General features: G+C 45.8%; 3 protein-coding genes across 3 annotated transcripts; 2 read left to right on the top strand and 1 right to left on the bottom strand.

Moving 5' to 3' along the window:
* Window positions 1–5,643: 5,643 nt before the first annotated feature.
* On the bottom strand, window positions 5,644–6,791 carry F4812DRAFT_428793 (uncharacterized protein). The gene is made up of 4 exons (XM_047934216.1): window positions 6,456–6,791; window positions 6,214–6,395; window positions 5,915–6,164; window positions 5,644–5,854 (listed from the first exon to the last, which is right to left on the bottom strand). The coding sequence occupies exons 1-2, from the start codon at window positions 6,570–6,572 to the stop codon at window positions 6,258–6,260; spliced, it is 255 nt and encodes an 84-aa protein (XP_047790395.1). The 5' UTR covers window positions 6,573–6,791; the 3' UTR covers window positions 5,644–5,854; window positions 5,915–6,164; window positions 6,214–6,257.
* Window positions 6,792–9,163: 2,372 nt separating this feature from the next.
* Window positions 9,164–9,895, top strand: F4812DRAFT_459361 (uncharacterized protein; the record flags this gene model as incomplete). Its single annotated transcript, XM_047937532.1, has 1 exon — window positions 9,164–9,895. The coding sequence occupies one exon, from the start codon at window positions 9,164–9,166 to the stop codon at window positions 9,893–9,895; it is 732 nt and encodes a 243-aa protein (XP_047790394.1).
* A 338-nt stretch (window positions 9,896–10,233) lies between these two features.
* On the top strand, window positions 10,234–11,545 carry F4812DRAFT_459360 (trimeric LpxA-like protein; the record flags this gene model as incomplete). The annotated part of the gene is made up of 2 exons (XM_047937531.1): window positions 10,234–11,421; window positions 11,480–11,545. 2 exons carry the CDS (start codon window positions 10,234–10,236, stop codon window positions 11,543–11,545), a joined length of 1,254 nt encoding a protein of 417 aa, XP_047790393.1.
* Window positions 11,546–12,029: the final 484 nt, after the last annotated feature.

Here is a 12,029-nt window from a genome sequence, read left to right as displayed (position 1 = left end):
CTAGGTATCGATATGTAAGTCGGGCCGTACTTACGTTGTATCGAAGTTACGATTTCTGGAACTTGTGTCAGGTACGCGGCTACTTTCTAAACATGCTGATTTCGTATCGAAGGTTAAGGGGATGTTTTGGTGCATAACTTTTGCTTTGCTTATGGAAACTTGTGGGGGATAATCTTAAGCATAAGCTATGTGTTAGGAGGTACCTGATTAACTTATCCCTACTAAAATCTGGTTTATAACCAGTTCCACAATACTTTCTCATGCATTTAATAAACTTTAATAAATTTGCTTATGATTATTTAAAATTGAAAAGCACTTTTAAAGGTGCTTTTTAATTTATTTATTTTTATTTTATTATTATAATATTTTATAAATATAATATATTAAATATAATATATTAAAAGAAAAAAATAATAAACGTATATAATTTATAATAAATAAATTCTTATAATTAACGTAAATTTTAGTAGCTTATTTACCAAAATAGCACGGGCCATAAGTAAAGTTAAACTTATGCACTAAAACATCCCTTAAGGTTCTAAGTAAGGTACGAAACATAGGAAACTGCCTGAATACTAGTGGATCTTTTTTTTTAAAAAAAAAAAAAATTAAAAGGCACTAACTCCTTACGCCCTAGGCAAAGTTGAATTAGAAAGTAATCCATGGGCAATACCATTTAAACACAAGCTCCTTCTCATCAACATCTCAAAAAAGTTAAAAAAGCTCACAAAGCTCATAAAACTCATAAAACTCCAAAAAGGCTTGGGATGTTAGACAGACGGCCTAGAGGAAATCCTTTTCATATCACATGTACCAACACCAGCCATGAGAAATCTTGCTTGGACATCGTAAGTGGTGCACCAAGTTCCAACATCAATCATCCTTGTGCTACCCCATTTATCATTTCGGGCTGGCTTAAAAGCCACCATCGCGACGATACATGCCTACCTAACTTAACCTAACATACCTAGGTAGACACGTCTCGTACATTACATAGTACACTAGAAGCAATGTACTAGAAGCAAGGTATGCTCGCGCAGTAGCCTGTCTTCACTCTCCGACAACGTGGCCCAGCTCGCGACCCGTCATATTATTGAAGCCCTGCCTGGCTACCGGAAAACAAACCATTAGCTAAAAAAAAGGAATTTACACCGAATTGGCGATGCTCAAAACATGGTTAGACGACTAACATATCGGACTTTGTGGTACATACCTTAGGTAGGTGGTAGGTTAGGTATACATGGTAGGCATACAAACATCCGTGGATATACATTCTCACCCCGGCATCTACCTACTCTGCACTTAGGTATCATCTATGTAGTGTACTTAGCGTACCTAGGTATTCACTTCCTAGATCTTCCACATGGGCTTCTATTTACGAATTATGTACTTCGTACCTGGCCGATCTAACAGGGAGGTAGATTACATACCTGAACGTCCCGCGGAAGTCTTTACACAACTTCCTGTTGACTACTAACTACTAACACCTCCAAGTCCTTGGCCAACCGGTTGGGACTATTTTATTGTAATGGTTTCCAGACTAGCCTTCTCCTTGCGTGGCAAGCCACAGTCTTTAGGGCTCGTCATGTTCAACAGTTTGCTAACGTTTCGGCGCCTTGTCTTCATATCTCTACCTAGATACCTCTACCCTAGTATATCTATTATTGTCAAAAGCGCGACCGGCCGTCCGAGGGCGTACCTCGCGCTTATTGTTACATAGTACACGACGACCGGCTGTTGGATGTGGTCTTGCAGGCTTATGGTGACAAGGGCCTAGCAGGGATACTAGACAATGTGAAAATCGAGCAAGCGCAATTTTAGTACGAAAACCTTTTTCGTAATAACTTGAAAATCATAACTTCGTTACGATTTTAGATTCAATAGGTGCATGTTTTACGTGTCTAGTTGCATACATATTTTTAAATTAAATGTTATTCATTTATACCAGGGATTTATACCAGGGGGACACCCCCTGGGACCTCCAATGCCTCCGGCGGCCCTCCCGGGGGGCGCTTGCAGCGGGCCAGTGCCTGCGGCAGGCCCGTATTTTAATCAAATAACCTCTACAGCGAAGGGTGTATATCACAAAAAGCGGTCATATCAAGTAATACGTATCGAGATATTACATAAATGCACGTACCTAGCAAATAGACGTAGATTTGGTCTATAGGGAGGCGTGGTATCGGGTTCGGGACGACGATAGGTAGGAATCGTGGTAGGTGGAAAGTATCGGAGCTCCGAAAGACTGGATCGAAATACGATTAGATTTGAATATAGCCGTAAATGGATGACGTCACGAATCACATACCTGAAAAGCTATTCAAATCTGGGTTGAAGCAAAAGTGAGGCTCACGATACTGTGATATTAGTAGATTAGTGACACGTGTGTGGCGGTGAGGTAAATCAGTCAATAGGTCAGTCAATACGTACCTGAAATAGCCCTAGCGATAGCAAGCGACGGTGAGGTGCGTGCGCTTTGTTTGAATGGCTGAATTCGTGCAGCCGACCCTACCAGCGCGTTCTAGCGCGTCTGCCTGAAATTTAGCCTTGCCACCGTATCTTTTAATTGGCTCGTCTTATCTTATCAATTAACATGTCAAAATGGCCCGTGCACTTGAATTTTGAGCCCTCCCCCCCCACCCATACGAATTTAGAAGCGAAAACTTTACTCCGTAAAAAAGGTGACGTAAGCAAGTTGAGAGTAAAGTTTTCTTAATCAACGGACTTTTTCCCGCTTTAACTCGTGGCGCACTCCTCAGAACCCTATCTTCTTTTGGTAATGTATCATTTCGATATTGCTCAGGACCTACCTCCAGGTTGCAGGTAGCCTGCTTCATTTGAGTCTCGCAAGGTCAAGCCCAAGTAACAATCAAACAAACCGAGAGGCCAATCATCAATAATTTGGCAACTACGTAACAGCCCGAAACCTGGTAATAGCTAGGTGCGGCGTATTTCTACCTGGGCCCAATAGGGATTATTCCACTTCGTTCTCATCTCTGGGAAGGCTGATCGCCCCCAACGGTTGTCTCAATTTGATAGACCGAAGGTTCTATCAACGCCGTGCCACATATTGTCGCACCAATATACCAGATAGAAGAAGGGTCCTATTACATAGATAGTTTAAGTAGCCACTAGGCAACGAGGTATGTATATGCAAGCATTCAGAAATAGGAAGAGCATGTAGATCTCTGGTAGCCACTGATGAAGAACTCTCTTGATTTCGGCCTCATTAGGGGGGACCCATGAGCGACATGGTCGTCAGCCTGGCACAGCATCATACAATCTCACCTCCGCTTTTCAGTATTGGCGTCATGAGGGGGGATGGACGGACCTCATCACACACAGGTCGATACAAGGAGACCGGGGCACAATAATATGAGGCCTTCAAGATTGCATTGAAGTACCAGCAGATAAGGCGTTGGATTTAGAGTACATTAGGTTAGGTACGTATTACCTGACCTACCACTGGAAGTTTACAGTTGCCGAGATGCGTTTGTCGCGCATTATGTCGCCGCCGCCTGGGCGGTGAAAAATTATGACGGTTACCAGGTGACAAAAGATTGTACCTGCCCAACCTTAAGGTTAAAGGGTCCAATAAGCAGACTGTCTTTCACGAAACCCTGACCCGAAGCTTACTACCAAAATGACCGTGGTCTAGTGGTTAAGGGAACGAAGGGGACGAATTCGAGATTGGATTTGAGTCGGGGCAGACGAAAAGGTCTATTCGTTCAGGACGAGCGCCAGGTTAGATCTCACTTTTTTTTAATACCTTTTTATTTTATTTTTAATACCCTTTTAAGGGAAAAAAAAACCGTGAACGTACAATAGCCACATGAGAATTGATGCTTTCCTTTTGCATAGGTGTTCATGATAATACACTACATAGTAACCAAAAGCTTCTTATTATACCTACCCTACCTGGCTTCCCAAGCGGGTCGCACATGGAACCTAGAAATGTTCCGTCGATTTCTAAGAAAAGAAAATCCGGGCCAGCAGATGGGTTTTATGCGCGGACGCGGTTGATCGATTGTCTCGTCCGATGTTTGGGTTTGCCCTTGTTGTAAGCTAACCCAGCTGAGAGCTGTTGCCTCTGGCCAATGAGCGGCGACGAGCCGCTTATGGATCGATCACCTTCCCGACCGGCGGCAAACGTATCCGAGCAAGGTCTCGATGATTCGCGACAAGCGCAAAGCGCTGGCCCCACAGAGCGTGCTACAGGACAGGTAATTTAGAAACGCTTACGGAGGAGAAAAAAAAAAAAAAAAAAGAAAAGGATTACGAGCATCATGGCCTGCTACGTAAAGTAGGTACTATGTAGGCAGGTAGTTAGGTACGGATGAGTATCTACCTCTATACAAGTAATTGTCCAAGGAATTGTTTAATGTGTGGGAATAGTAGTAAAAACAGGTATCTCAAGTACTAATATAATCTCATGTCTCCAGATCTTATAAGCTGTAACAGATCCACTTACCGTCAAAGCTTTACGGGCTTGATATTCGTACGAAATTTCCTAATTGGATAGGTGTCTTCGGACGAAAGCAAATTGACGATGGCTATGCTGGCTATGCGTCAGACGCCGAGGACAGAAATGGCCCCGTGTGTGCCGTGCGCGACGGGCTCTCGAGTCACGGCTTGAAGGGTGCTATCCGGCCGGTAGGGTGCATGGGCCAATATGCTATATTCGAAAATGGAAAAGATTCCGGAGCTAAGAAAGGTCAGCACGTGCAGCGCCCGGATCGATTACGTTGCAACAAGATCCAGGGGAAGGGGAAACTTGGAAGGGCCGGTGGCAGTACTATGTTAGGTAGTATTGGCAGGTTATTACCTACCTAGGTAGTACCATTCCTCTTCGGTCTCTGTTTGCTTGGTGGAAATGGGATCCATGTAGCCCTATTTAACTCCTTATTACTCCTTTCTTGACCGAGGAAACAAGCCCGATATAAGATAATATAACTAAGGTATTATAAGATAATGACTGACTTACGTAGCTAGGTCAGCAAGGCGGTCGTGTTGCAGAGTAGCACTGCCGCATTCGGCTCAGCATCAACAGTACCTAGTGTATTCTCAAAAGGTAGTATCTTCTCATGGCTGTGACACGACCGGGGCCGGAGAAGGGCTTATTTAGCTTGTTGTATTATATTAGCGGCCTCTTTTATGTGCTTCTGATGCCATGTCATGCCTTGGTTTTAGGTTTCAACATTTCCGAGTCGAAAGATCGATGGGGATGTAGGGAACTTGGGGAACTTGGGGGGAACTTGCAAGCTAATACGAGACATTTGTGACGACGGGGCGAGCACATGCGTTAGTAGCAAATCAGCAGCCTCTCGTCGGCTCTAGACGCGGGTATTCGCTGCGTGCTAAATAAGAGAGGCACTGGGCATTTTCGACATCACACGCCCGCGCCAAATTGCATGACAGCTATATCCCTGTCCCGAGATGCCTATTGGCTGCGGACAGAGTTAACTTCTAATGTACAACCAGACTCGCAGACTCGCAAACTCCTCTGACCACCTACCTGCCGGCAGTGCTTCCAGGGTCTGCCTCTTTTTGGTTGGAAGCAGATGCTGCCGCGACAAGAATTGGCAGAATTCTAATGACCCAAGGCGGGAATTTGGCGTTGCACCCTTCCTTTTTTTTTTTTTTTTTTTTTTTCTCTTTTGCTGTGCCGCTCGTGGACTTCTACAAGATCGAGGTTCCCTTTTGAACTACTCAGATCCCCCCAATCGCACGGCGTCTTCTACATCCTAGCTACATTTACCAAACCTGCTTCACACCTGCGTGTGTGCTATTTTGGTCTCTTACCTTATGTAGAGGGCAGCTTAATATTACGTGGGTTAGGATAATCATATCAAGGGTTCGTAGGGCCGCGACCGGGTCTTAAGAAGCGGCCTCTATTGACTTACATACTATGTAGTATAGGGTATAGGTAACCATATGTTTTCCCCATTCATCCCCATATCGCATCGATACGCCAGTAACATACAGAGACGAACACAACGATACTTTTTTTTGCGGGCCGAAAAGTGCTACACCTATCATATCGTAGCTTCGAGACGAGACGTGACAAATACCGTAGTGAATGGCATAGTCCAATTGGCACCTTTTGAGAAAAGCCCCGTGCAACGTTAAAGGGGGGCCGTTGGTGGCATCAAGAGAGAAGAGAGGTACGGGGCAAAGCATACGATTATGTTGAAGAAGCTTATCAACGCTTAGTATTTTGTCTCGGATGACGAGTAACGAATAAGAATAGGAAGCGGTCAAATAAGGTATGATTTATTTACTAAGACTCCACAGGAGAAGAAGAAAAAAAATACTAGGTAAAGCACATTCTCCGGAATGCTATAGGGTTCGAAGAGGAAGCAGGACAGGTTCGTTGCCGTTGGGGTCAAAGTCAGGTACTCGCCTCTATTCGTCGTATTCGGTGCGGTATCTGATGATGAATGCTCCTACGGCAGTGCCACCCGGTTTAGATTCGGTAACATCGCATGAAGAATGGCGGGAGACAGAAGACTGATTATCAGACCTAGGTGCGTTAGGCGTGTATGTATGTGAATGTGAATGTGAATGATCATGGTAACGACGAAAGCAGCTTTAAGTTATAGGACCTTAATATTATACTATCTCTCGGCTTTAACACTCGGGACTTAGTTCCATTCGATATCAGAAAATATTAATATATAATTTCATTTGGTGTTTGAATAGGCGTCTTATTAATTATGTTAAAATGTTTTTAAAAATATTTACCTAAATAAGGAAGTAAGGAAGTAAATTGTAAAGATATTATATTATAAATATGTAAATAGTTACATACCAAATATTAACTACCTAAGTACATCTTACATCAATAGTATTTACGCTCGGACGCTTCCAAGGTTTTGCTCGCATGTACGTACCTAAGGTAAGATCCGCCGCGGAATTGTAAACAGGCGTCTATGTGAGATGCTAGCGTTAGCGTGAGTACCTGGGTACAAATTGACATAGGAACTTAAGGTACCTACTATTAGTACCCGTACGTACGACACGAAACGTGCGGATATCCTTGCTAAGGAGCCGACGTTGCTCAACTCGCTTCCAGGTTGAAGGTTCTTTCTCTAATGGATGCTCGTTGCGCGCGGACGCACGTACCCACATTAGATACCTGGGTACGCACGTATCCCTGGAGAAAAAAAAAAGGCCAAGGTATAATATGTACTTCGGCGGTTTTATATGTATCTCTGTTTCGATCATCACCTTGCCCGATCATCAAGCGCCATGCCGCCCAATACATAGAGAGGTACATTCGCAGGGTTCGTCGATCGCCCGCGGTACAAATACAAAACTATCGAGGCATCCCGCGGAGGACATGGAGTCATAGTCAAAATCTTTTTTTGGGGAATTCTTTTCTTCTAAATTCTTATCCTCTAAAAGCTGCAGCATTTCATTTACATATTGGATATACATGGTACATTACACCAATTGCCAGCTACCTCTTTAAGGCAACGTTAATTACTTGCATCCGCTCTTTTCCCACTCACGCTCGCTTACCTAGGTACTTACCTAACACTCACCTACATACATACATCCATACATAACACCTGTTACTGCCTTGCATGCGTGCATGCCAGATAAGGTACTTTCAGTCGGTACCTAGGTACTGTATTATTGTATTTGCATCTGTATTTGTGTTGATTATACAAGACAACACAATACTTACATACATAATAATACTACAATACTTACCCAAACCTTAGGAGGTACAATACTATATCTGATCAAGAGGAAGAGGACTAGTTCACCCCAGCTGCCCAGCTAACCTACCTTATCCACCAACGTATCTATTGTACCTTACCCTCTACCAAACCCAACCTTACATCAACTTCCCGCTCCGCCTGGGCCCTGCTCGAGCTGCTGGTGCTGCTGGCTAGCCACATAATTTTTTTTTCCTTTATATTTTCTTATATTCCTTCCTACTGCTGCTACATGCTGCCTTGATTACTACTACTCAATTGCCCTATTGCAAATCACTTTTCTATCCCACCCCCCTTTCCCTCCGTTTATCTTGGCTTTTTCCGGTGGTACCTTGGGTTATTTGTAGAAGGGAGGTGAAGAGAGGGACTATCAACATTAGCATTGAAACTTACCTTACCCCTAACGTTGGTAAAGGGAGTCAAAGCCAGAGGCATCCGAAAGTTATTTCATTCCCACAGGCGCAGCAGGGCAAATAATTAATCGCGCGTCAAAATCGTCAAGCGCTGGCTGGTTCCTTTTTGTTGTGTACGCATTAAATAAAGGTGTAGGATCCCAACACGAGAATCAAGCGGGAACCCGGGAAATCCAATACAGTTGGTTCAAAATTCGACAAGTTGCATCGTGGGCCGGGCCTCACAAGAAAAAAACAAATTAGTCTGGAGTTTTTCCACGCCGTACAAAGCTCAGATAGCTATACTCGGTCTAGTTATCACTAACGGAGGAAAAAAAAAAACGTTCCCTGGATAGGATTCCCTTTAGCAGCGCAGACCAACGTGCAGTTGTTTAGGCGCAGCAGCCTGCGAGCTTGCTGCTTACACCGCAACACGGCACTACGCAACGTACCGCAGCAGCCCTTGCAAGTCACTGTCGTATTACGCTGCCGGATTCGATAAGAACAAGGTGCGGCTGGCTCAATCCCGCTCGCTTGCACAAAATTGCCTCCCCGCGCACTCGCTTTTGAAGTTCGTCACAGTCAAAACCTAGAGTTTTCTTGCAGATCACCCATTGTCCAGCCCCACGACACGCGCATCGATTGAGGGTCTGAATTTCGTCAGATCGCGACCTTCACATTGCTTCATTTTAATGCACTGACCTGCAGGGACTGTGATTCGGAAATTCTGCCAGATCATAACGCTATTGCTGTGTGCATCATCATCATCATCAGCTCTGGGTGGCCTTGTTTACAACTTCATTTATTAGCCTTTCACCTCCGGTGTTTTCCAGCTTCTCTACTGGTCTTTTCAACCAGGTCGTACGTCAACTAAGGCTACGTACTTCGACTGCGCCCAGGACCGCGCCCTCAATTATTAGTTCGGAGTTCTCAACGGGCAACTGCACCGGGCTTACCAGATCTTAAATGCAGACTCAGCTAGTTTAAGGATTTACCACACAGTAATCATTATCTGGCTATTATACATCTAAATCGACGAATTCTATGCACCTCACGCAGGGCTGTTGGGCTGAAGATATTGTTGGACGAACTATGGCGACGTTTACGGCTTTGAATGGAGGTGAACAAAAAGGTATCGAGAGGTCTGGAAGCAGCCCTACCTCGATACGAGCTACCTCCGAGGAACGACCCGCTCGTCAAATGATCACCCACGAATCCAAAGTTGGAGAGACTTCTACAAACCAAAGAGAGCACTGGTCGGGGCTAAATTCCGAGCGCTCATCTTACCAACCTACTAACTATCCAGATGTTGAAGGTGCGCATAAGCGCAAACGCTCAATCTCAGATGAGCCGCGTAGAGATGGACTAATTGCTCGAGAGCGAGAGCAAGCACCTCAAGTAGAATCACGTGAATCGTATTCAACTCCGCAGAGAGATCGGGAATATAGGCACTATGGTGAGGAGAGTCGGGAACATCACGAGTCCTGGTATCCGCGGCAAGGGCATGCAGATGAGCGTAGCGCATACGACCGGCAGAGTCCCGCTGGCATGGCTCCCTCGCCGACCGATGAGCAGCTCGGCGATACACTTCGAAGAGGAACTTCCCATATGGAATCTCAGCACGATTACACAGCGACGAGTCCGGATGGTGATGATGGTTCCACACTCTACGGAAGTGGCTCCTATAGCCAGGAACAGAGGAAAGGTGATACTATGATACAGTCAGATCCCAAGAAGAGGAAGCGGAATTTTAGTAACCGGACCAAGACTGGGTAACTAGGACCCCATCATTTCGCCTCTCTTACGCGTTGCATCCAGGACCCTGTTGCTAACTTTTAGGTATGGCTGCCGGTCCCGCGTCCTCTTACGTGTTGTAGGTGCCAAAAAAAGGCACCTCGATACGTAAGGGCGAGGTATCGGCTCCCCGTACCAACCGTTATAGCTGCCTCACCTGTCGAAAGAGAAAGAAGAAGTGCGATGAAACAAAACCACAATGTGAGCCTCCCCCCGGACAAAAACGCATTTCCCTTTTACTCATGGACTGAGTAGGTACCAACTGTGTTCGAGGCGGTTTCGTATGTCACGGATACCCCAACCAGCGAGGTTACCAGAAAATGGAGAACAAACCCGTCACTGTTCCGCTCGAATCTAAGGATCCTAGCTATGTACCTCCAGGTGCCTATGGAATGCCGCAGCAGAGTAGCTACCCGATTCCGCCCCCACCACCCCCGAAGCGTGATCAACCAGTCCAGGCTTACCGTGGCCAACCACTCCGGATAGAACCAGTGCAGGGCCGGCCGATTCTAGCGGACAATAGCCGGCAAACTGTCCCGGCCACCCTTCCCACACCGACTCCGTCTGCTACAAGTCCAGAAAACAACAAACTATCTTCGATATCATATACCAACCCGGGAACTATGTTCCCCACTCCGATAAGTGCTACGAGCAGTACTATGCAATTACCAACGCCATTAAGCGGCGTCGACCGACACAAGGATTACCAGAGAGTGCCACCATTACACGACCTTACACGTACGGAGCACGACACTTCACATTCTGGTTCGCTTCCGCAGATCAACATTCTTCCGCCAACTCGAAGCAGCAGCCCGCCACTCCAAAGTCATCCAAGCCAACCTGCGCCGCCGCCGCCGCCGCCGCCTCAACCAACTACGGCAACCGACCCTCAGGAAGCAGCACGCCTTGCATTATCTCAACATTTGCCGCCTGACCGGGAGAGAACGCAGAAGGAAGAAATGCTCACGGGAAATCAGTACTATCCATTCGACGAAGAGTTAGTGCTGGAGAGGCAGAGATGTAGCGCCGCATGTTTCAGGTTTAATAACTCCACCAACCCGAGTGTTGGAGTATCGGCGTCCGAGCGGTCTCGGCTTTTCCGAGAGATTTTACACCCGACGGAGCCTATCTTTATGAACCCTCAGTTACAATCGTCGATTACAAATGTCGGTAGCGTGGGACAAGAAGTAGTTGTCGAGGCGCCATTCACGTGCGATTATGGTTACAATATTGCTATCGGAAACAATGTTTTTATCGGCCGAAATTGCACCATCATCGATCCTATGGAAATCATTATTGGCAACAACTGTTACATCGGACCGAACGTTAGTCTCTTCGGCGGTACCCTACATACGGACCCCAAGAAACGCAAAGGGAGTAAAAGCCCCCACCGAGGCGCCCCTATTTACATTGATGAAGATGTCTGGGTCGGAGGTGGCGCTATAATCCTTCTCGGCCTTAGGATTGGGAAAGGGGCGACAATCGCAGCCGGCGCAGTGGTTACTAAGGTAAGTCTTGAGCGGATAATGACATTAACCTTGAGGTATGGTACTAACAAACGTTTAGGATGTACCTCCGTTTACGGTCGTCGCTGGTAATCCTGCTCGGGTGACACGCGGTGCCATTAGCTGACATGGCACGGCATGATGGATACAGATGATGATTACTTATAATTGCTGGATATCGATCAAGATGTCTAGGTTTATCGCTGCTGTTGTCTAAATAAGTACTGTACTTTTTGGCACTCCTGCTACCCACCCCTCTTCGCTTGCCGAGGACGATTAGATCTCCTGTGCCGCAAGATTCGAATACGCCTAGAACGACGGGATCAAACTTTCGACACTGGGAGCATGGGACTTCGGCAGCAAGATATGCGATGGCCACGCATTTGCTATATATATACGATGGATTGATATACGTCTAATAGGAATATACCAGATAGCTCCGGTAGCTATATGGTTAATTCATGTGTTGGTAGCAACTGTCTTCCTTTTCTTTCCTTTACTTCTAGGGGGTGCATGTATACGGACTTCACGAATCTCCTATCACCCGCGTTTCTTAGATGTGCTTTTTAGGAGGGGAGAATATAGGGATCAGCTTTACTTACGAGATCACG

The sequence above is a fragment of the Daldinia caldariorum genome (genome assembly GCF_022478825.1).
Source record: "Daldinia caldariorum strain CBS 122874 unplaced genomic scaffold F4812scaffold_8, whole genome shotgun sequence".
NCBI lineage: Eukaryota > Fungi > Ascomycota > Sordariomycetes > Xylariales > Hypoxylaceae > Daldinia > Daldinia caldariorum.
This window is presented reverse-complemented; position numbering and strand designations above follow the sequence as displayed.